This window comes from Ranitomeya imitator, chromosome 4 (assembly GCF_032444005.1).
Source record: "Ranitomeya imitator isolate aRanImi1 chromosome 4, aRanImi1.pri, whole genome shotgun sequence".
NCBI lineage: Eukaryota > Metazoa > Chordata > Amphibia > Anura > Dendrobatidae > Ranitomeya > Ranitomeya imitator.
The window spans coordinates 424,124,029-424,139,567 of record NC_091285.1 but is presented as its reverse complement, the minus strand read 5'-3'; the positions used below and the strand labels follow the sequence as shown (position 1 = coordinate 424,139,567).

Below are 15,539 nucleotides of genomic sequence, written 5' to 3'. Positions count from 1 at the left end.
TCGCTGGTCAAATTTTAACCCTTATAACTTCCTAGCAAAAAAAAATTTTGTTTCCAAAATTGTGCTGATGTAAAGTAGACGTGTGGGAAATGTTATTTATTAACTATTTTGTGTCACATACCTCTCTGGTTTAACAGAACAAAATATCAAAATGTGAAAATTGCGAAATTTTCAAAATTTTCACCAAATTTCCATTTTTATCACAAATAAACACAGAATTTATTGACCTAAATTTACCACTAACATGAAGCCCAATATGTCACGAAAAAACAATCTCAGAACCGCTAGGATCCGTTGAAGCGTTCCTGAGTTATTACCTCATAAAGGGACACTGGTCAGAATTGCAAAAAACGGCAAGGTCTTTAAGGTCAAAATAGGCTGGGTCATGAAGGGGTTAAGCTACTTTGCATAATTTATTAATTACTGCTGTTTAACATGTCTTCTGTTTCTAAGTAGGAAGCTAACTAATTAACCCATTGTGTGCTGCTACAGGACGTCGAAGAAAGGAGGATTCTTATTATTCAAGCCAATGCAGAGTTGCTTTATTTTTAACTTAAGATGCACTAGAACGATAACAGAAAATGATTACAATACTGTATCTACGTTTTAAACCAATAATTGCTGTTAAATGTATAAAAGGAGGAGGCCAACTTATTCTCTTTATTTCGATATTTACTCTAATTCTTTAATTTCCTATTAAAGTTTGTTTCAAGATATGTGCACATTTCTTTTTAGGATTTATGAACCCAAACCTCTGGCCGGTACCTGAAAATATTGGCCAGTTTTTATAGTACATGGACAGTATATCTTTTACCCTCCACGGATCTGCATTTGCAGGAGAGTTTTTTTTTCATTGTATTACTAGTTTAGTGCAGTGGTGGAAAAGATGGTTTGGTACAACATATTCTCTATTACACTTCAAATTGCTACGTCAAACACCAATACCTTTAGGTAAGATAAATTTAAAAAAAATATCTGGCAAAAAAAAAAAAGATAGATTTTGATATAGGAACTAGAAATAAGCGGAAGCATAAGATCACCAACATAACACCCTAGGACAATACTTTTCTACTAAGCCCTGGTAATATGGTTGAAGATTCTCCACGTCAGGCATATCTTCTGTTTTCGTGTAGAGGTCAAACTTACTATGGAAGAACACGGAGAAAAGAAATGTATTTAGAAGCTATCGCAGAACGTTTTGACATTAAAAACTTTAGGCTGGTTTTACAGCATATTTGTGATGTACCGTGCATTCAGCATGTACCCCAGAAATACTCCTGATGTGCCCACTAAACATGCCCATAGGGTTACTTCAGTGAGAAACAGGCAGTATCTAATACAGAATATGTATATATTACATGTGTACTATATGTGGTTATGTCATACCGAGCTTCAAATCTACTGTTTCTCATCACAAACTTATTTAATGTTAAAAGCTGCCTTTAGCGGCCACTAGCCAAAGCTTACGGCATAGATTTATACATACAGCTCCTGTTGAAATCAATAGTTTTTAGCATTCCGTGAGCTTCAGGTAGCGGTTGCATTGTCCCACTAGGTGCGTCCATGAGTTCTTCTCCACTTGTATATATATTTCTTTTATTTAGTCAAATCTATATGATAATACATTTTGTGGTCACTATTGTTGACTACCTAAGTTGTTTATAATAAAAAGGCCAATATATTCAGGAAATTACCGTAGTTATATGTACGAACTTTGTAACATTAGAATATTTTAATAGCCTGTCAATGTACATTGAACTAAAAAGTTGATCTGTCGACATAATTTGTACATGCAGTCATTTCATATAACAAATAGAGAAGAAGCATAGAATATGGCATGGACAGGATTAACGGTATCGTTACCTAATATTTGATTTCAGAACCTTTGCCAACAATGACCACATCCAAATGTTTTTTGTAGCCATCTTGCACCTGTATGTTGGTAATTTCTTCCACTGCAGGTCTGTCTTGAATGCTTGTAAAGATATTTTTCCCAAAAGCAGATTTTAGCTCTCTCCAAAGATTTTCCATTGGATTAAGAGCAGGACTCATTGCTGGCCACCTTAGATCAGTCCATTTTTTTCCTTCTCAATAATTATGTACTTTTGGATCTGTGCTTCCTTTATCCTCCTATCCTGTAGGTGTTTTTACACTTCATTTATATGTACACAGTGTCTTTTAGACGCCAGCATACCCACATCGTTTTTGAAGCAGGAGACGCTTTAGGAAAACACTGGCAGTACTTTTCCTGAAGCGTCTTTTCTGACATTCTTCTTAATGTCTTTTGCGGCAGCTTTTTTTTTTTTATCATTCATAATTCCACCAGAAGAATGAAGGGATCACTTCTTTCAGCCGCTTTACAGCTTTCAAAGTTTGAGTTGATTGAAAGACATTAGAAAGAATGGAACTTGCGTGAAGCGAGTCGTTTTGACATGTTCAATATTTATGGTGGGTTTTTACGGATTTTTCACTTGGGTTCAAGGAGCCTTACACCTGAAAAATACATCATGCTCACATACACTTTGAAGCTCATTTTGAAATTAAATATTCTGGTAATGTTCCAATTTCATTGTTTCTGTAACACATACGCAAACCCCAGAGACTGCGACGAGTTGAGATGTTCCCAGGCCATTCCTGAGACCTAACTTTACCCCCAATTGCAGGAAATCACCTGCAATCTAATCGTACCATTGCGATCATTTGAGGAAAGGTGTTAAGCATTAAAGTATCTATTTATATGCTTTTCTTCCTGCCAAGCTATTTTTCTGGACCAAACTAAAGTTTATATACAAGCAGATTCACTATAAACATTATTTCAGTACATATTTTACATGATCTACCTAGAATTCAGCAGTGCCAATAATGTTGACCATAACTCTATTTACTACATTTTCAATAAAATTACTTAGATGTCACTTTAAAAAAAAGTATTGCTTACTTGAATTCTCGCACCCAAGGAAGCATCTTAAGGTCTTTCTCATTGCAAAGATGTTTGTAATCGCCTCCTGTGTGCCATGGGTAAAATGAATGGAATCTGATCATGTACATACCCTAAAATAAAAGCATTGCTTCTATAAATAACAATTTCCAAAGCATAACATTATAAATAGAAGGGATATTCCAGTCTAAGCAGTCTATCATCTCTGCACTGACATAATTTAACTTGCTCTCGGCCCACGTTGACTGACAGCTCCTCAGTGAGCCTCCTCCTTGCTGTTGCTGAGATCTCACTGCTCTGTACAAACTGAAGCAGTCAGGCTCAATGGGTGGAAATTGAGTACGCGTAAAGTAAACCTTTCTCCAGATAAACTAACCAATCATGGAATAGTGACTGAAAAGCAGAATAAAGCATTATTTTATTGTTAATGTTTTTATTTCCGTTGAAAAAAATGCTAGCGTGCAAAGATTTGATTCTAGTTTTCTCTAAGAGGGGGCATTAGCAGAGATTAGTCAATCCATGACTTTGATTGATCTTAAGCAGGAGGCGTCATGCAGAGAGAGAAAAAAAAAAAGAACCCCAAGAGAATGTCAGGCCCAAATTTCTCTGTGTAATACGCGTAATAACACAGCTCTAATCTCACTTTCAGTATCTACTTTGATTACAAACTGGGCAGGGTAGTAGAGCAGTGCTGTGTGTCATTACAAACTATTCTTGCAAATTTATTTCACTGCAGTCAGTGTAGCAGGAGGGATGTACATCAAAGTTGACAGTGCTGTGAGAGGAGAGCTGCAAGAAATGTTTGTAATGACAAGCAGTTCTGCTGTACTCCTGTTTGAAATCAAAATGGGTGCCACCAGTGAGGGGAGCGGGGCGGTGGGTCATTACCTGTCTCGCATAGAGAAAGCTGGGTCTGATATTCTTTGGGGTCGTGTTCTTATATTTCCCACACTGCATAACACCTCCTGCTTATGATGTTCAATATCATGCAGGGGAAGAAGTGACCATCTATATAGCTGAATCTCTGCTAACACCACCTTAGTCTTAGCAAAAATTATCATGCAAAGTATACTAATACCTTTGCAAAAGAGATGAGAAAGTAAAAACTACATTTTATCTAGCTCGACAGTCATTATTCCATGATGTGACCAGTCTACCATGATAAAACCGGTGAAAGGATCTCTTTAACCCTTTCGCCCTGAAACGTGTTTTTACCAGGCCAAATTTTACAGTTTTTTTTCCTGTGTCACTTTATATGGTAATAACTCTGGAACGCTTTTCACAAATCCCATTGATTCTGACATTGTTTTTCCATTACACTTTGTGTTTTATGTTAGTGGAAAAATTAGGTAGAACTTTTTTGCTTTTATTTGTGAAAATATCGGATTTTGGGCGAAAATTTCACAATTTTAAAACTTTTAGTTTTTATATTCTTAAACCAGTTAGTTATTCTGTACAAAATAATTTATAAAATCACATTTGCCATATGTCTACGTTATATCAACATATTTTTAATGTTTTTTTTTTTTTGTTAGGAAGTTAGAAGGGTTTCCAACAAAACCGTTTTTTTAGGGACCACATCACATTTGAAGTGACTTTGAGGGGCCTATATAACAGAAAATACTCAAAAGTGACACCATTTTAAAAACTGCAGCCCTCAAAGTGCTCAAAACCACATTCAAGAAGATTATTAACCTTTTAGAAGACCAGAGACCCCCCCACCCTCAAATGACTCCATTTTGAAAATCACACCCTCTCTGGGAATTTATCTACAGTAGCAGTGAAGATTTTGACTCCATGGGTGTTTGCCAGAAACAAGCACCAGTGAATGTTGCTGTGTAAAAATTGCAAATCTGCCATTGCAGTGCCCAGTATGTTGTAGTGCTCACTACATTGTAATACCCATACATTGTGCCAAGCTTATGCGTCTGGAGACATGGACCCCTTAAGTTAAGTGGGCTCTCATAGCTACAGAAATGCCAAACATGTGGATGCTAACTGCGGTTTAGGCACATTGTGCGGTTCAGAAGGGAGCGGAGCATTTGGATTTGGGAGCGCATAATTCGCTGGATTTCTTTTGGGGAGTGAGGAGCCACAGCACTTTTCCAGAGACTTTGTCAATAACATGAAAGCCCCCTATATTTCCATTGATGGACCTGAGCGAGGACTTGCTTTTTTTGTGGATTGAATTGAAGCTGTTATTGAGAACATTTTACATAACATTTTGGATCACATTTATCTTGTGCTCTACGCTGAGCACTTACATGGGGGTTTCCATCTAAATCTCCGAATGAAGTGATTCAGATGAATCCCCCAACGGATCCAAATAATACAATGAGGCAGCAGAGTTACTCTGGACATCATAGGTCACATGGCGTTCACACTGACTCATTATAGGAAATCTCCATTTGGGTGTCCTGTCTGAATCACGTATTTCAGAGATTTACATGGAAACTCCAGTGTTAGCACTCAGCATAGAGCACAGGATACATGTGAGCAGAGATTTACTGTACTCTTTAGGAGACAGAATTAACAAATCAACAGCAGGTGAAGAATTGGTTTTACTTATTTTTTATGCCATTCCTTGTGCAGTATACATGATTAGACGACTTTATTCTTCGGGTTGGTGCGATTACAGCGATGCCAGATTTATATTTTTTTTTATGTTTCGCTGCTATCACATTGAAACACTTTTTTTTCTAAATTTAATCGCCATATTTTGAAATTTTTCTATATTTTTGCTGACCAGGTCATATGAGGACTTGTTTTTTGCAGGATGAGTTCACATTTTTATTGATATCCTTTTTGGTCACATAACTTTTTTTTATCGCTGTCTTCCGATTTTTGAGTGGCAGAATAAAAAAACAGCAATTCAGGAATTGATTTTTTTATGCCTTTCACTGTGTGGTAAAAATTATAAGACACCTTTATTCTTTGGGTCAGTACGATTACAGCGATTCCACATTTACAGTTCTGGCAAAAATTAAGACACCACCACATCAAAACCCTGTCATGGGCAGCCCAATCTCCAGACGTAAACCCCATTGAAAACCTCTGAAATGTAATCAAGATAATGATGATGGATAGTCACAAGCCATCAAACAAAGAAGAACTGTACATGTACTGCGATTTGCGGGACCGCACCTCCCATAGCGCCGTACATGTACAGCATCTGTCGGGAGGGGTTAAACTCATGACATGAGCTCTCATTCTGTAGCTGAAGTTATAAAACACTTATAAAGCCACCCTAATGCAAGTCTGATTAAGTCTAATCGATCAATTTAACTCCTTAACGACCACCGATGCGCCTTTTAAAGGTGGCAGAGCTGAGAAATAAGGTTATAGCGCCCCAGGAAAATCTCTGGAGTCTTGGCTAGCGGGGGTGGCTGAGACCCCGAAGAACATGATTCGGGTCGGTTTTTACCGACCCCAGTGTTGCGATCACCGTTATTCACCGTTATTAGACCACAAAAAGTCCGATTTCCTATAATAATAATAATTTTATTTCTATAGCGCCAACATATTCCGCAGCACTTTACATTTTGGAGGGTACTTGTGCAGACAATAGACTTTAAGCATAACAATAAACACATAGATCAACAGATACTAAGAGGCTCTGCTTGCAAGTTTACAATCTATGAGGAAATAGGGTAGATGGTAACAATTGCTTTCGTTGTTCGGACCAGCCATAATGTAAGAAATGGGGTGTTCATGTAATGCTGCCTGAACTGGTTATCAGCTAGAATATGAAAAAGGAAAGACACAGAGGGCTAATAAATGCATAAGCCGTATGAGAGCATGGTGCAAAGAACCTGGTTATGGTAAAAATTTTGAATGGGCAACACAGGGGTAGTTAGATTAATGTGTTGAGGTGGTAGGCCAGTCTGAAGAAATGCGTTTTAAGTGCATGCTTAAAACTTTGAGTATTAGTGATTAATCGAATTAACCTGGGTAGTGCATTCAAAAAAAAGTCCTATTTATTTCTCCTCGGATATGATCTAGCACATCAGAGGAGAGAGAAATGGGTCCCCCTAGCCCCCCAGTACCTCCGGTGTCCCCGATCACACTGGCTGTGTCCCCTGGCCCTCGACATCTTCCGGGAAGAAAATGGAGCCCGACGAGATCTGCCGGCCGGCACATTGCAACAACAGGAGATAGACCCTATCACAGTGATCAAAATAAAAAAATATTATTCAAACCCCCCTTTATCACCCCCTTAGTAAGGTAAAATAAAATAAAGAAAAGTATTTTTTTCCATCAGGGTTAAGGTTGGCATTATAGCTAGGGTCTGGGTTGGGGCTAGGGTTAAGGTTGAGCTAGGGTTAGGGTTGGAGCTACGGTTAAGGTTGGGGCAAGGGTTAGGGTTGGGCTTGAGTTAAGGTCGGGGCTAGGGTTAAGTTTAGGATTGTGTTGGGGTTAAGGTTGTGGTGTTGTGTTTAGGTTGATATTGGTGTTAGGGTTGTAGTTAGGCTTATGGTTAAGATTGAGATTGGAGTTTGGGGTGTGTTATCACCCCCTTAGTTAGGTAAAATTAATAAAATAAAGAAATGTATTTTTTTCCATTAGGGTTAAGGTTGGGGTTATAGCTAGGGTTAGGGTTAGGGCTAGGGTTAGAGCTAAGGTTAGGGTTGGGGCTTAGGGTTAAGGTTAGAGTTGTGTTGGGGTTAGGGTTGTAGTGGTGGGGGTTAGGATGGTGTTGGGGTTAGGGTTGTAGTGTTGTGTTTAGGGTGGTGTTAGGGTTAAGGTTGTGGTTAGGGTTATGGTTAGGACCAAGATTAGGGTTTGGGGTACATTGGGGTTAGGGCTGTTAGGGTTGGAGCTAGAAGTGGTGTCTTTCCACTGTTTAGATACATCAGGGGGTTTGCAAACACGACATGGCACCGCCATTGATTCCATCCAATTTTGCTTTCAAAAAGTCAAACGGTGCTCCCTTCCTTCTGAACTCTGCCATGCGCCCAAACATTGGCTTTCCCCCACATGCCACATGCGGGGTATCAGCATTTTCAGGCGAAACAAATTTTGTGGTCCATTTTCTCCTGATACCCTTGTGAAAATAAAAAAAAGTTTGGTTCCCAAATTTTTTTTTGTGAAAAAAATAAAATGTTCATTTTTTCCTTCCACGTTGTTTTAGTTCTCGTGCAGCACCTGAAGGGTTAATAAACTTCTTGAATGTGGTTATGCACACCTTGAGGGGTGCAGTTTTTAGAATGGTGTCACTTTTGGTTATTTTCTGTTATATTGACCCCCCCAAACTCAATTCAAATGTGAGATGGTCCCTCAAAAAATGGTTTTGTAAATTTTGTGGGAAAAATTAGAAATCGCTGGTCAACTTTTAACCCTTATAACGTCCTAACAAAAATTCTGTTTCCAAAATTGTGCTGATGTAAAGTAGACATATGGGAAATGTTGTTTATTAACTATTTTGTGCGATATGACTCTCTGATTTAAGGGCGCAAAAATTAAAAGCTTTCAAACTTTTTGACAAATTTGCGTTTTTTTCATAAATAAACGCAAGTCATATCGAAGAAATTTTACAACTACCATGAAGTACAATATGTCACAAAAAAAACAGTCTCAGAATCAGTGGGATCCATTGAAGCATATCAGAGCTATAAAGTGACAATGGTCAGAATTGTAAAAATTGGCTTGGTCATTAAGTACCAAATTGGCTCTGTTACTAAGGTGTTAATAATACCACTCCACTAATTCACTGATTACATAAATCGCAGGGAAAAAAATAGGTATAAAAAGGAGCCTCAACAGAGGGAATATGTAGGATGATCAGATGATGGAGAATATACATTATATGGAAAGCCAAGGGAGTATCTTTACAACAGATATTAGATATTAAACTGCCCTAGTGCTCCAAAGCTAAACATAATTGGAATGGCCTAGCATGTAGGACAGGGATTCAGGTATTACCTACTAGCATATACGTTTGGCGGCAGCCAAAAGTGTCCCTCCTCCCATATTCACGTTTCGTTCCAGCTTCTTCCTATATTATTATATGTTGTTGATCTATTTAATAATGTTTGCTGATTGTATTGTGAAATCTGGTAACAGACTGGCTGCCTACAGCCACTGTTATACATTGAGCTCAATATCCAAATTGTATGCTGTATAGTAGTGGAGGATATAGGATTTTGCTTTTTGAATAAATAAAACTGGTGCAGCGACTGCTATAAAAATATGAATAAATTAAAACGGTTGTCTTCTACTTTAATCACTCAATTATGCAACGTAAAATAAAGAAAATCATCTTACTCCCCGGCACTGCTCCTCTAGTGTCGGCACTTAGTCCTTTAGTGTTCATGTGACCATGCTGTATTGCATACTAACTGCTTGCTACAGTAATCTGTCAGGGCAGACTTCCGTCACGTGCCCATCGGGGAACACAATACCAGCATCACACAATGCATTGGTCTGGGAGATGCTCTCTCACTTGTTCTAGATGTATATGATCCGCCAGAAGGTCGGGAGAGTGAAGCCAACATGGCCACAGGGATAGTGTGACATAACCATGACACACAATCCCCAGGTGAGCCAGTGCTGACACTGCTGGAACGGCAGCGGACGTGATTATAAGTGTTATTATTTTACTGGGGGGGACAAACATACAATTTGAGAAGGGGTTGTCAGAGTAGTGGAAACCCCTTTAACGATTAATTATTGTTTACCTGTTCATGGCTGAGACGGCAATATCAATGCATAAGAGCATTATTTCCAAATGTCCTACCTTCTGTGGCCGGCAGATGGGCCTTCATACATTCATCACAGATATGAATGGCTGACATGTGAATGACCCTTTAACAATTACCTGTGTAGGATTTTGAAGATAAGACTGATGTACCTTAAGTACCCATTATGCCAGTATCTTGACCTACAAAGGCAGTTTAGTAGTTGATGCTAAATGGACAAGTCTTACCTCATCTGGTATTGAACACTGGTTAAATTTCAGCACTTGGTACATATATTCTGCAGGAAAGTAAAACAAAACTAAATGAGTAGGAGAGCTGCTAGAACCTTCTGCTTGTAGTCAAAAATTGTATCTGAAAAAATGTACTAGTAATTAGAATTTCTCTGCCTGTTTATACAACAGGTAAACTAATGGGAAATTCGAACACTGAAAATTCTGCTTAGACCCATTTGTATAAGCTGTGCATTTTTTTTGCTTGTACCCTCAAGTGGTAGAACTATGTAAAACTCAACATTTTAGACTAAAATTATGATTTCTTATTTTTGTATTGCAAGCTACCATAATACTTCTTGCTATATTTTCATAAAATATCCATTATTCATCTCTCAGTACATAATCCACTGTGGACATTAATCAGTAAAAACATCATAGCTTTTCCATTAAAGAACTCCCATTAAGTTTTGTATTAATTAAATGTGTGTATACATGCATGTAATGTAGTGTGAGTGTATTAATATACTCACCTACCGCTGCTTTCTCCAGTGTCAAGAGTCATTTTTCACCTCTACTGAGTGACATCACGACATTTGCGATAAGTTGGCTTATTTGCTCTTTGCATAAGCCGGAAGGCACTTTTACAATGTAACGCTACTTTCATACTTGCGTCGGTACGGGGCGGTCGCAAACCGTCGGCCCGACGTACCGACGGACAGTGTGTTAAATATAGCACAACGTGGGCAGCGGATGCAGTTTTACAACGCATCCACTGCCCAGTGCGATAAGCCGGGAGGAGGTGGCGGAGTTTCGGCCGTGCATGCACGGTCGAAAATGGCGGACACAATGCTCAAAAAAACTTTACATTGAACATTTTTTGTGCATCTCGTCCGCCAAAAACACGATGCATCCGTTGCACGACTGATGCGACGTGTGGCCATACGTCGCAATGCGTCGATAATACAAGTCTGTGGAGAAACAACGCATCCTGCGGGCACATTTGCAGGATGCGTTTTTTCACCAAAACGACGCATTGGACGTACACCAAACAACGCAAGTGTGAAAGTAGCCTTAGTCTTTGGAACCTCGTTCTGACGCTCCATAGTCTTATGTTGTAAAAGTCACTTCCCGGAGATGCAGATCGCCCGTGAACTGGACAGTTTGCAGATCGGTGAACTGACTCAGAAAAGGAGAAGAACGGTCCTGGACACCGGAGAAAGTGGCTGTAGGTGAGTATATTAATACACCCTCACCACGTTATATGCACATATTTAATGGATAAAAAAAGTTAAAGGGAGGGTTTCTTTAAATATTACCTTTATAAAACAGAAAAAGTGATATGAAAATAGGATTTTGTTACCGTCATGACCCCAAGACATGAGTACATTTTCTAGACCACAATTAGGTTCATAGATGCCGGATTCAGTGCTGAACAGAGAAAATATTTAGATATGAGCTGAGTTGTTTCCCATTAAATTCTAAATCACTACATTGTCCACATTTGGTCTACGGTATCTATTGCTTTTAAATTGATCATTTGTTCAAATCTCCATGGCATCAACATGTTTGTGGATGCCAGAAAAATGACATATAGACATGCCTATAAACCGCACATAATATAACCAGATGTACTCACCGGTATATTGGGTGCTTTGTATCCGGATTGTTTTCAAATGTTGTGTCACTGAATACTATAGATTTTTGGAACTTACAACCAACTGGAAAGGTGTCACCAACAACAGCCCACTGAAAAGAGAGGGAGATGTACAAAGGTAACTGCACAGAAATTCCATTCCACGGGCAACATCTATCTGGCACTGGATGCCTAATTTCAGCCTGGTATCTTTAACTCTGAAACACTGATATTTTAGAGAAAAACACAGTTTAAAAGCCACTGGGGTAACGGCCCTATAGAAGCAACTGAAATCTCCCAAATAATCAAAGAGGCCAAAAAACGCTCTGCCCCGGGTCCAGATGGCTTTTCCTTCTCATACTACTCTCATTTTCTCACTATCCTCTCTCCTTTTCTCATTCGTTTATTTAACTACTGGCGCTCTATGGGTACTATTGAGAGAGAGGGTCTGGAGGCTTGTATTTCGACACTTCCTAAACCTGGGAAACCTATGACCTCTCCTGGCAATTTTCGTCCCATCGCCCTTCTAAATTGCGATGTAAAAATATATGCTAAGGTCTGGCCCAATAGGTTATTATCGGTGCTCCCATCCTTGGTTCACTCAGACCAGGTTGGGTTTGTCCCGGGTAGGCAAACTAGAGATGGTACGAGACGCTTGATCGACCTGCTGGATGTGGTGGAGAGGCGGAGCCTCTCCAGTGTGTTCCTATCTCTCGACGCGGAAAAGGCATTCGATCGGGTGCACTGGGGCTATATAGCATCTACTTTGCACAAATTTGGTCTTACTGGCCAGATTTTTTCAGCTATTATGGCTTTGTATTCCAATCCTTGTGCCTCAGTTCGCTCAGCCGGCTTTAAATTCCGTATATTTTCTATTTCAAATGGGACCCGGCAGGGTTGCCCCCTCTCCCACATCATCTTTGCTTTAGTCATGGAGCCCCTGGCGGCTGCGGTGAGGCAATGCCCTGACATTAGGGGGGTAATGGTGGGAAGTCAGGAGCACAAAATTGGCCTCTACGCCGACGATGTGGTGTTGTCTTGCTCTGCTCCTCTACAGTCACTATCTGCAGTGTCTTCCATTCTTACCCAATTTACTGAAGCCTCCTATTATAAGCTAAATCTGTCTAAGTCCACAATTTTTCCCCTATTTATCTCTTCCTCTCTCCAACTTCAAATCCAAAATATTTACCCTTTTATATGGTCTCCGCTCGGATTCACTTATCTAGGTATTCAAATTACCCATATTAAAAACATTGTTCGCCTTAACTGTGATTCAACCCTCCACGAAATTAAAAAAGAAATTGACCAGCTTGCCTGCTCTCATCTATCCTGGATGGCTAGGATACAAACGTCTAAGATGTTAATTCTCCCTAAACTTATATATCTTTTTAGATGCCTCCCCTTCGCTATCCCCTCTAAGTACCTCTCTGCTTTTCAAGCAATTATTGACCGCTTTATTTGGAATAACAAGCCACATAGAATAAAACGCTCCCTAATGTCTCTCCCATATGCCAGGGGAGGTCTTGGTGCCCCTAATATCTATCTTTACCACAAAGCTGCTCTCCTAGACCCCCTTAAGATTTGGTGGGAGGGGAACTCCTCCCTCCAGTGGTTCCATATTGAGTCGTGCTTTGCCCCTAGGGGTTCCCTCAAACTTTTGCTGGAGATCTGTTTGCTCCAGCCGCCCAGTCGGAGCTCCCCTCTTAAAACAATTTGCTCCGCCACTAAGGTTTGGACAGGTCTCTGCCCTACTTACCTCCCTTTTATATTTGACTACGTCTCTATTCAAGCATTAGAATACGCAATAGATGGTTTGTCTCTCTCTGCCTGGGGGGACTGCGGAATACACCGAGTGAATGTTCTCTATAATGAGTTGGGCCTAAGATCATTTGCGGACCTCACTGCTCGCTATAACTTGCCTCCTAGGGCTTTTTTTCAGTATTTCCAAATTCGTAGCCTCCTTAAACATTGTAACTCCTTCGGTGTGGCCGTGTCCCCCCTGGGTATGGAGACCCCAATCCACAGATTTTTCAGACCAAACACGTGGATTGATCATGGCATTTCCATCATTTATAAATCCCTCCTCTCCCATGATTTCTCTGAGAGACTCCCATTTATGTCCACTTGGGAGGATGCCCTTGCATTCGAGGCTTCCCCGGAGGATTGGAGCATGGCTATGCTGCATCCTTCCAAATTCTCTTCGTGTCTTGGTCACCTCGAACAAAGCAAAAAAATTCAGCTCCTATGGTACTTCACTCCTGTTAAATTAGCTAAATTTTATCCCTCCTCTTCCCCATTATGCTTGAAAAATTGTGGTGTTTCTGGTTCGCTGGCTCATGTATGGTGGAGTTGCCCTAGTGTGCAAATATTTTGGCGTCAGGTTGAAGCGATTCTTTCAGAGGTGACCCATCTTCCTATCAACCTAACTGGCCCTCTAGCAGTATTGGGTATATCTCTCTTGGACTTCCCATCTTCCCTTCAACCCATTATTTCTAATATTCTTGTGGCGGCCCGACAATGTATTGCAAAGCACTGGAAATCTTCTAATATTCCCTCCAGACCTGAATTGATATCCAAAATTAATCTGCACTTTAGTTATGAGTCGATTACTGCGGACTGTCTTGCAAAAAAGAACAAGGTCCTTACGTGGTGGGACCCTTGGGTCTCCTCACCCTTTATTTCCTCGCCTGACCACCATCCCCCTTCTTCTGCCAGCTGACTCAATTGTTTGATATCATAGCTATGTATGCACCCATATATTGTAATTTTTTTTTGTTTCATTCTTGATCGTGGATATTTACATTTATGTCTGCCTCTTCCCCTCCCCCTTCCTCCCCCCTTTTTCCTTTCCTTGTTGCATTTTAATTGTACTCTGTTTTCTCAATAAAAATTGAATGGTTAAAAAAAAAAAAAAAGCCACTGGGGATCGATCCCCATGGAGACTAGTTGGATAGATGGGACCCCTGCAACTTCTCCCTGTCCGCTACTCTGGAGTGACAGGTCTCTCCCTGCATGCTCATGTAGGGAGAGATCGGCCCTTCCAGTCACTCTAAGGCAGTGAGCAGGGAGACACCGACTAGTCTCCTGTGCAGCTCAGTCCCCGGTGACGTTTCATAATTAGACATATATGGCTGAAATTATAAATCCAATGTCTGTCATCATCTTTTATATTCATTCTGCCACTGTAGATATGTATATGTGTATATATGTGTAAAAATGCACAGCCTTCACAAATTAGTGCACGCAGAATTTTGTAAAAAAAAAAAAATATATATATATATATATACAGTGGGGCAAAAAAGTATTTAGTCAGTCAGCAATAGTGCAAGTTCCACCACTTAAAAAGATGAGAGGCGTCTGTAATTTACATCATAGGTAGACCTCAACTATGGGAGACAAACTGAGAAAAAAAAATCCAGAAAATCACATTGTCTGTTTTTTTAACATTTTATTTGCATATTATGGTGGAAAATAAGTATTTGGTCAGAAACAAAATTTCATCTCAATACTTTGTAATATATTCTTTGTTGGCAATGACAGAGGTCAAACGTTTTCTGTAAGTCTTCACAAGGTTGTCACACACTGTTGTTGGTATGTTGGCCCATTCCTCCATGCAGATCTCCTCTAGAGCAGTGATGTTTTTGGCTTTTCGCTTGGCAACACGGACTTTCAACTCCCTCCAAAAGTTTTCTATAGGGTTGAGATCTGGAGACTGGCTAGGCCACTCCAGGACCTTGAAATGCTTCTTACGAAGCCACTCCTTCGTTGCCCTGGCGGTGTGCTTTGGATCATTGTCATGTTGAAAGACCCAGCCACGTTTCATCTTCAATGCCCTTGCTGATGGAAGGAGGTTTGCACTCAAAATCTCACGATACATGGCCCCATTCATTCTTTCATGTACCCGGATCAGTCGTCCTGGCCCCTTTGCAGAGAAACAGCCCCAAAGCATGATGTTTCCACCACCATGCTTTACAGTAGGTATGGTGTTTGATGGATGCAACTCAGTATTCTTTTTCCTCCAAACACGACAAGTTGTGTTTCTACCAAACAGTTCCAAT

At 40.0% G+C, this 15,539-nt stretch overlaps 1 protein-coding gene across 1 annotated transcript in view; it reads right to left on the bottom strand.

Moving 5' to 3' along the window:
- Positions 1–522: 522 nt before the first annotated feature.
- Positions 523–15,539, bottom strand: part of MIOX (myo-inositol oxygenase) — a 44,168-nt gene continuing 29,151 nt past the window's right edge. Inside the window, exons 6-10 of the mRNA XM_069762076.1 lie at positions 11,485–11,594; positions 11,209–11,276; positions 9,864–9,913; positions 2,939–3,051; positions 523–1,145 (exon numbers count right to left, since the gene is read on the bottom strand). Of these exons, the coding sequence (XP_069618177.1) occupies positions 1,037–1,145; positions 2,939–3,051; positions 9,864–9,913; positions 11,209–11,276; positions 11,485–11,594 (450 nt within the window). The 3' untranslated portion in view covers positions 523–1,036. The remainder of the gene's footprint in view (positions 1,146–2,938; positions 3,052–9,863; positions 9,914–11,208; positions 11,277–11,484; positions 11,595–15,539) is intronic.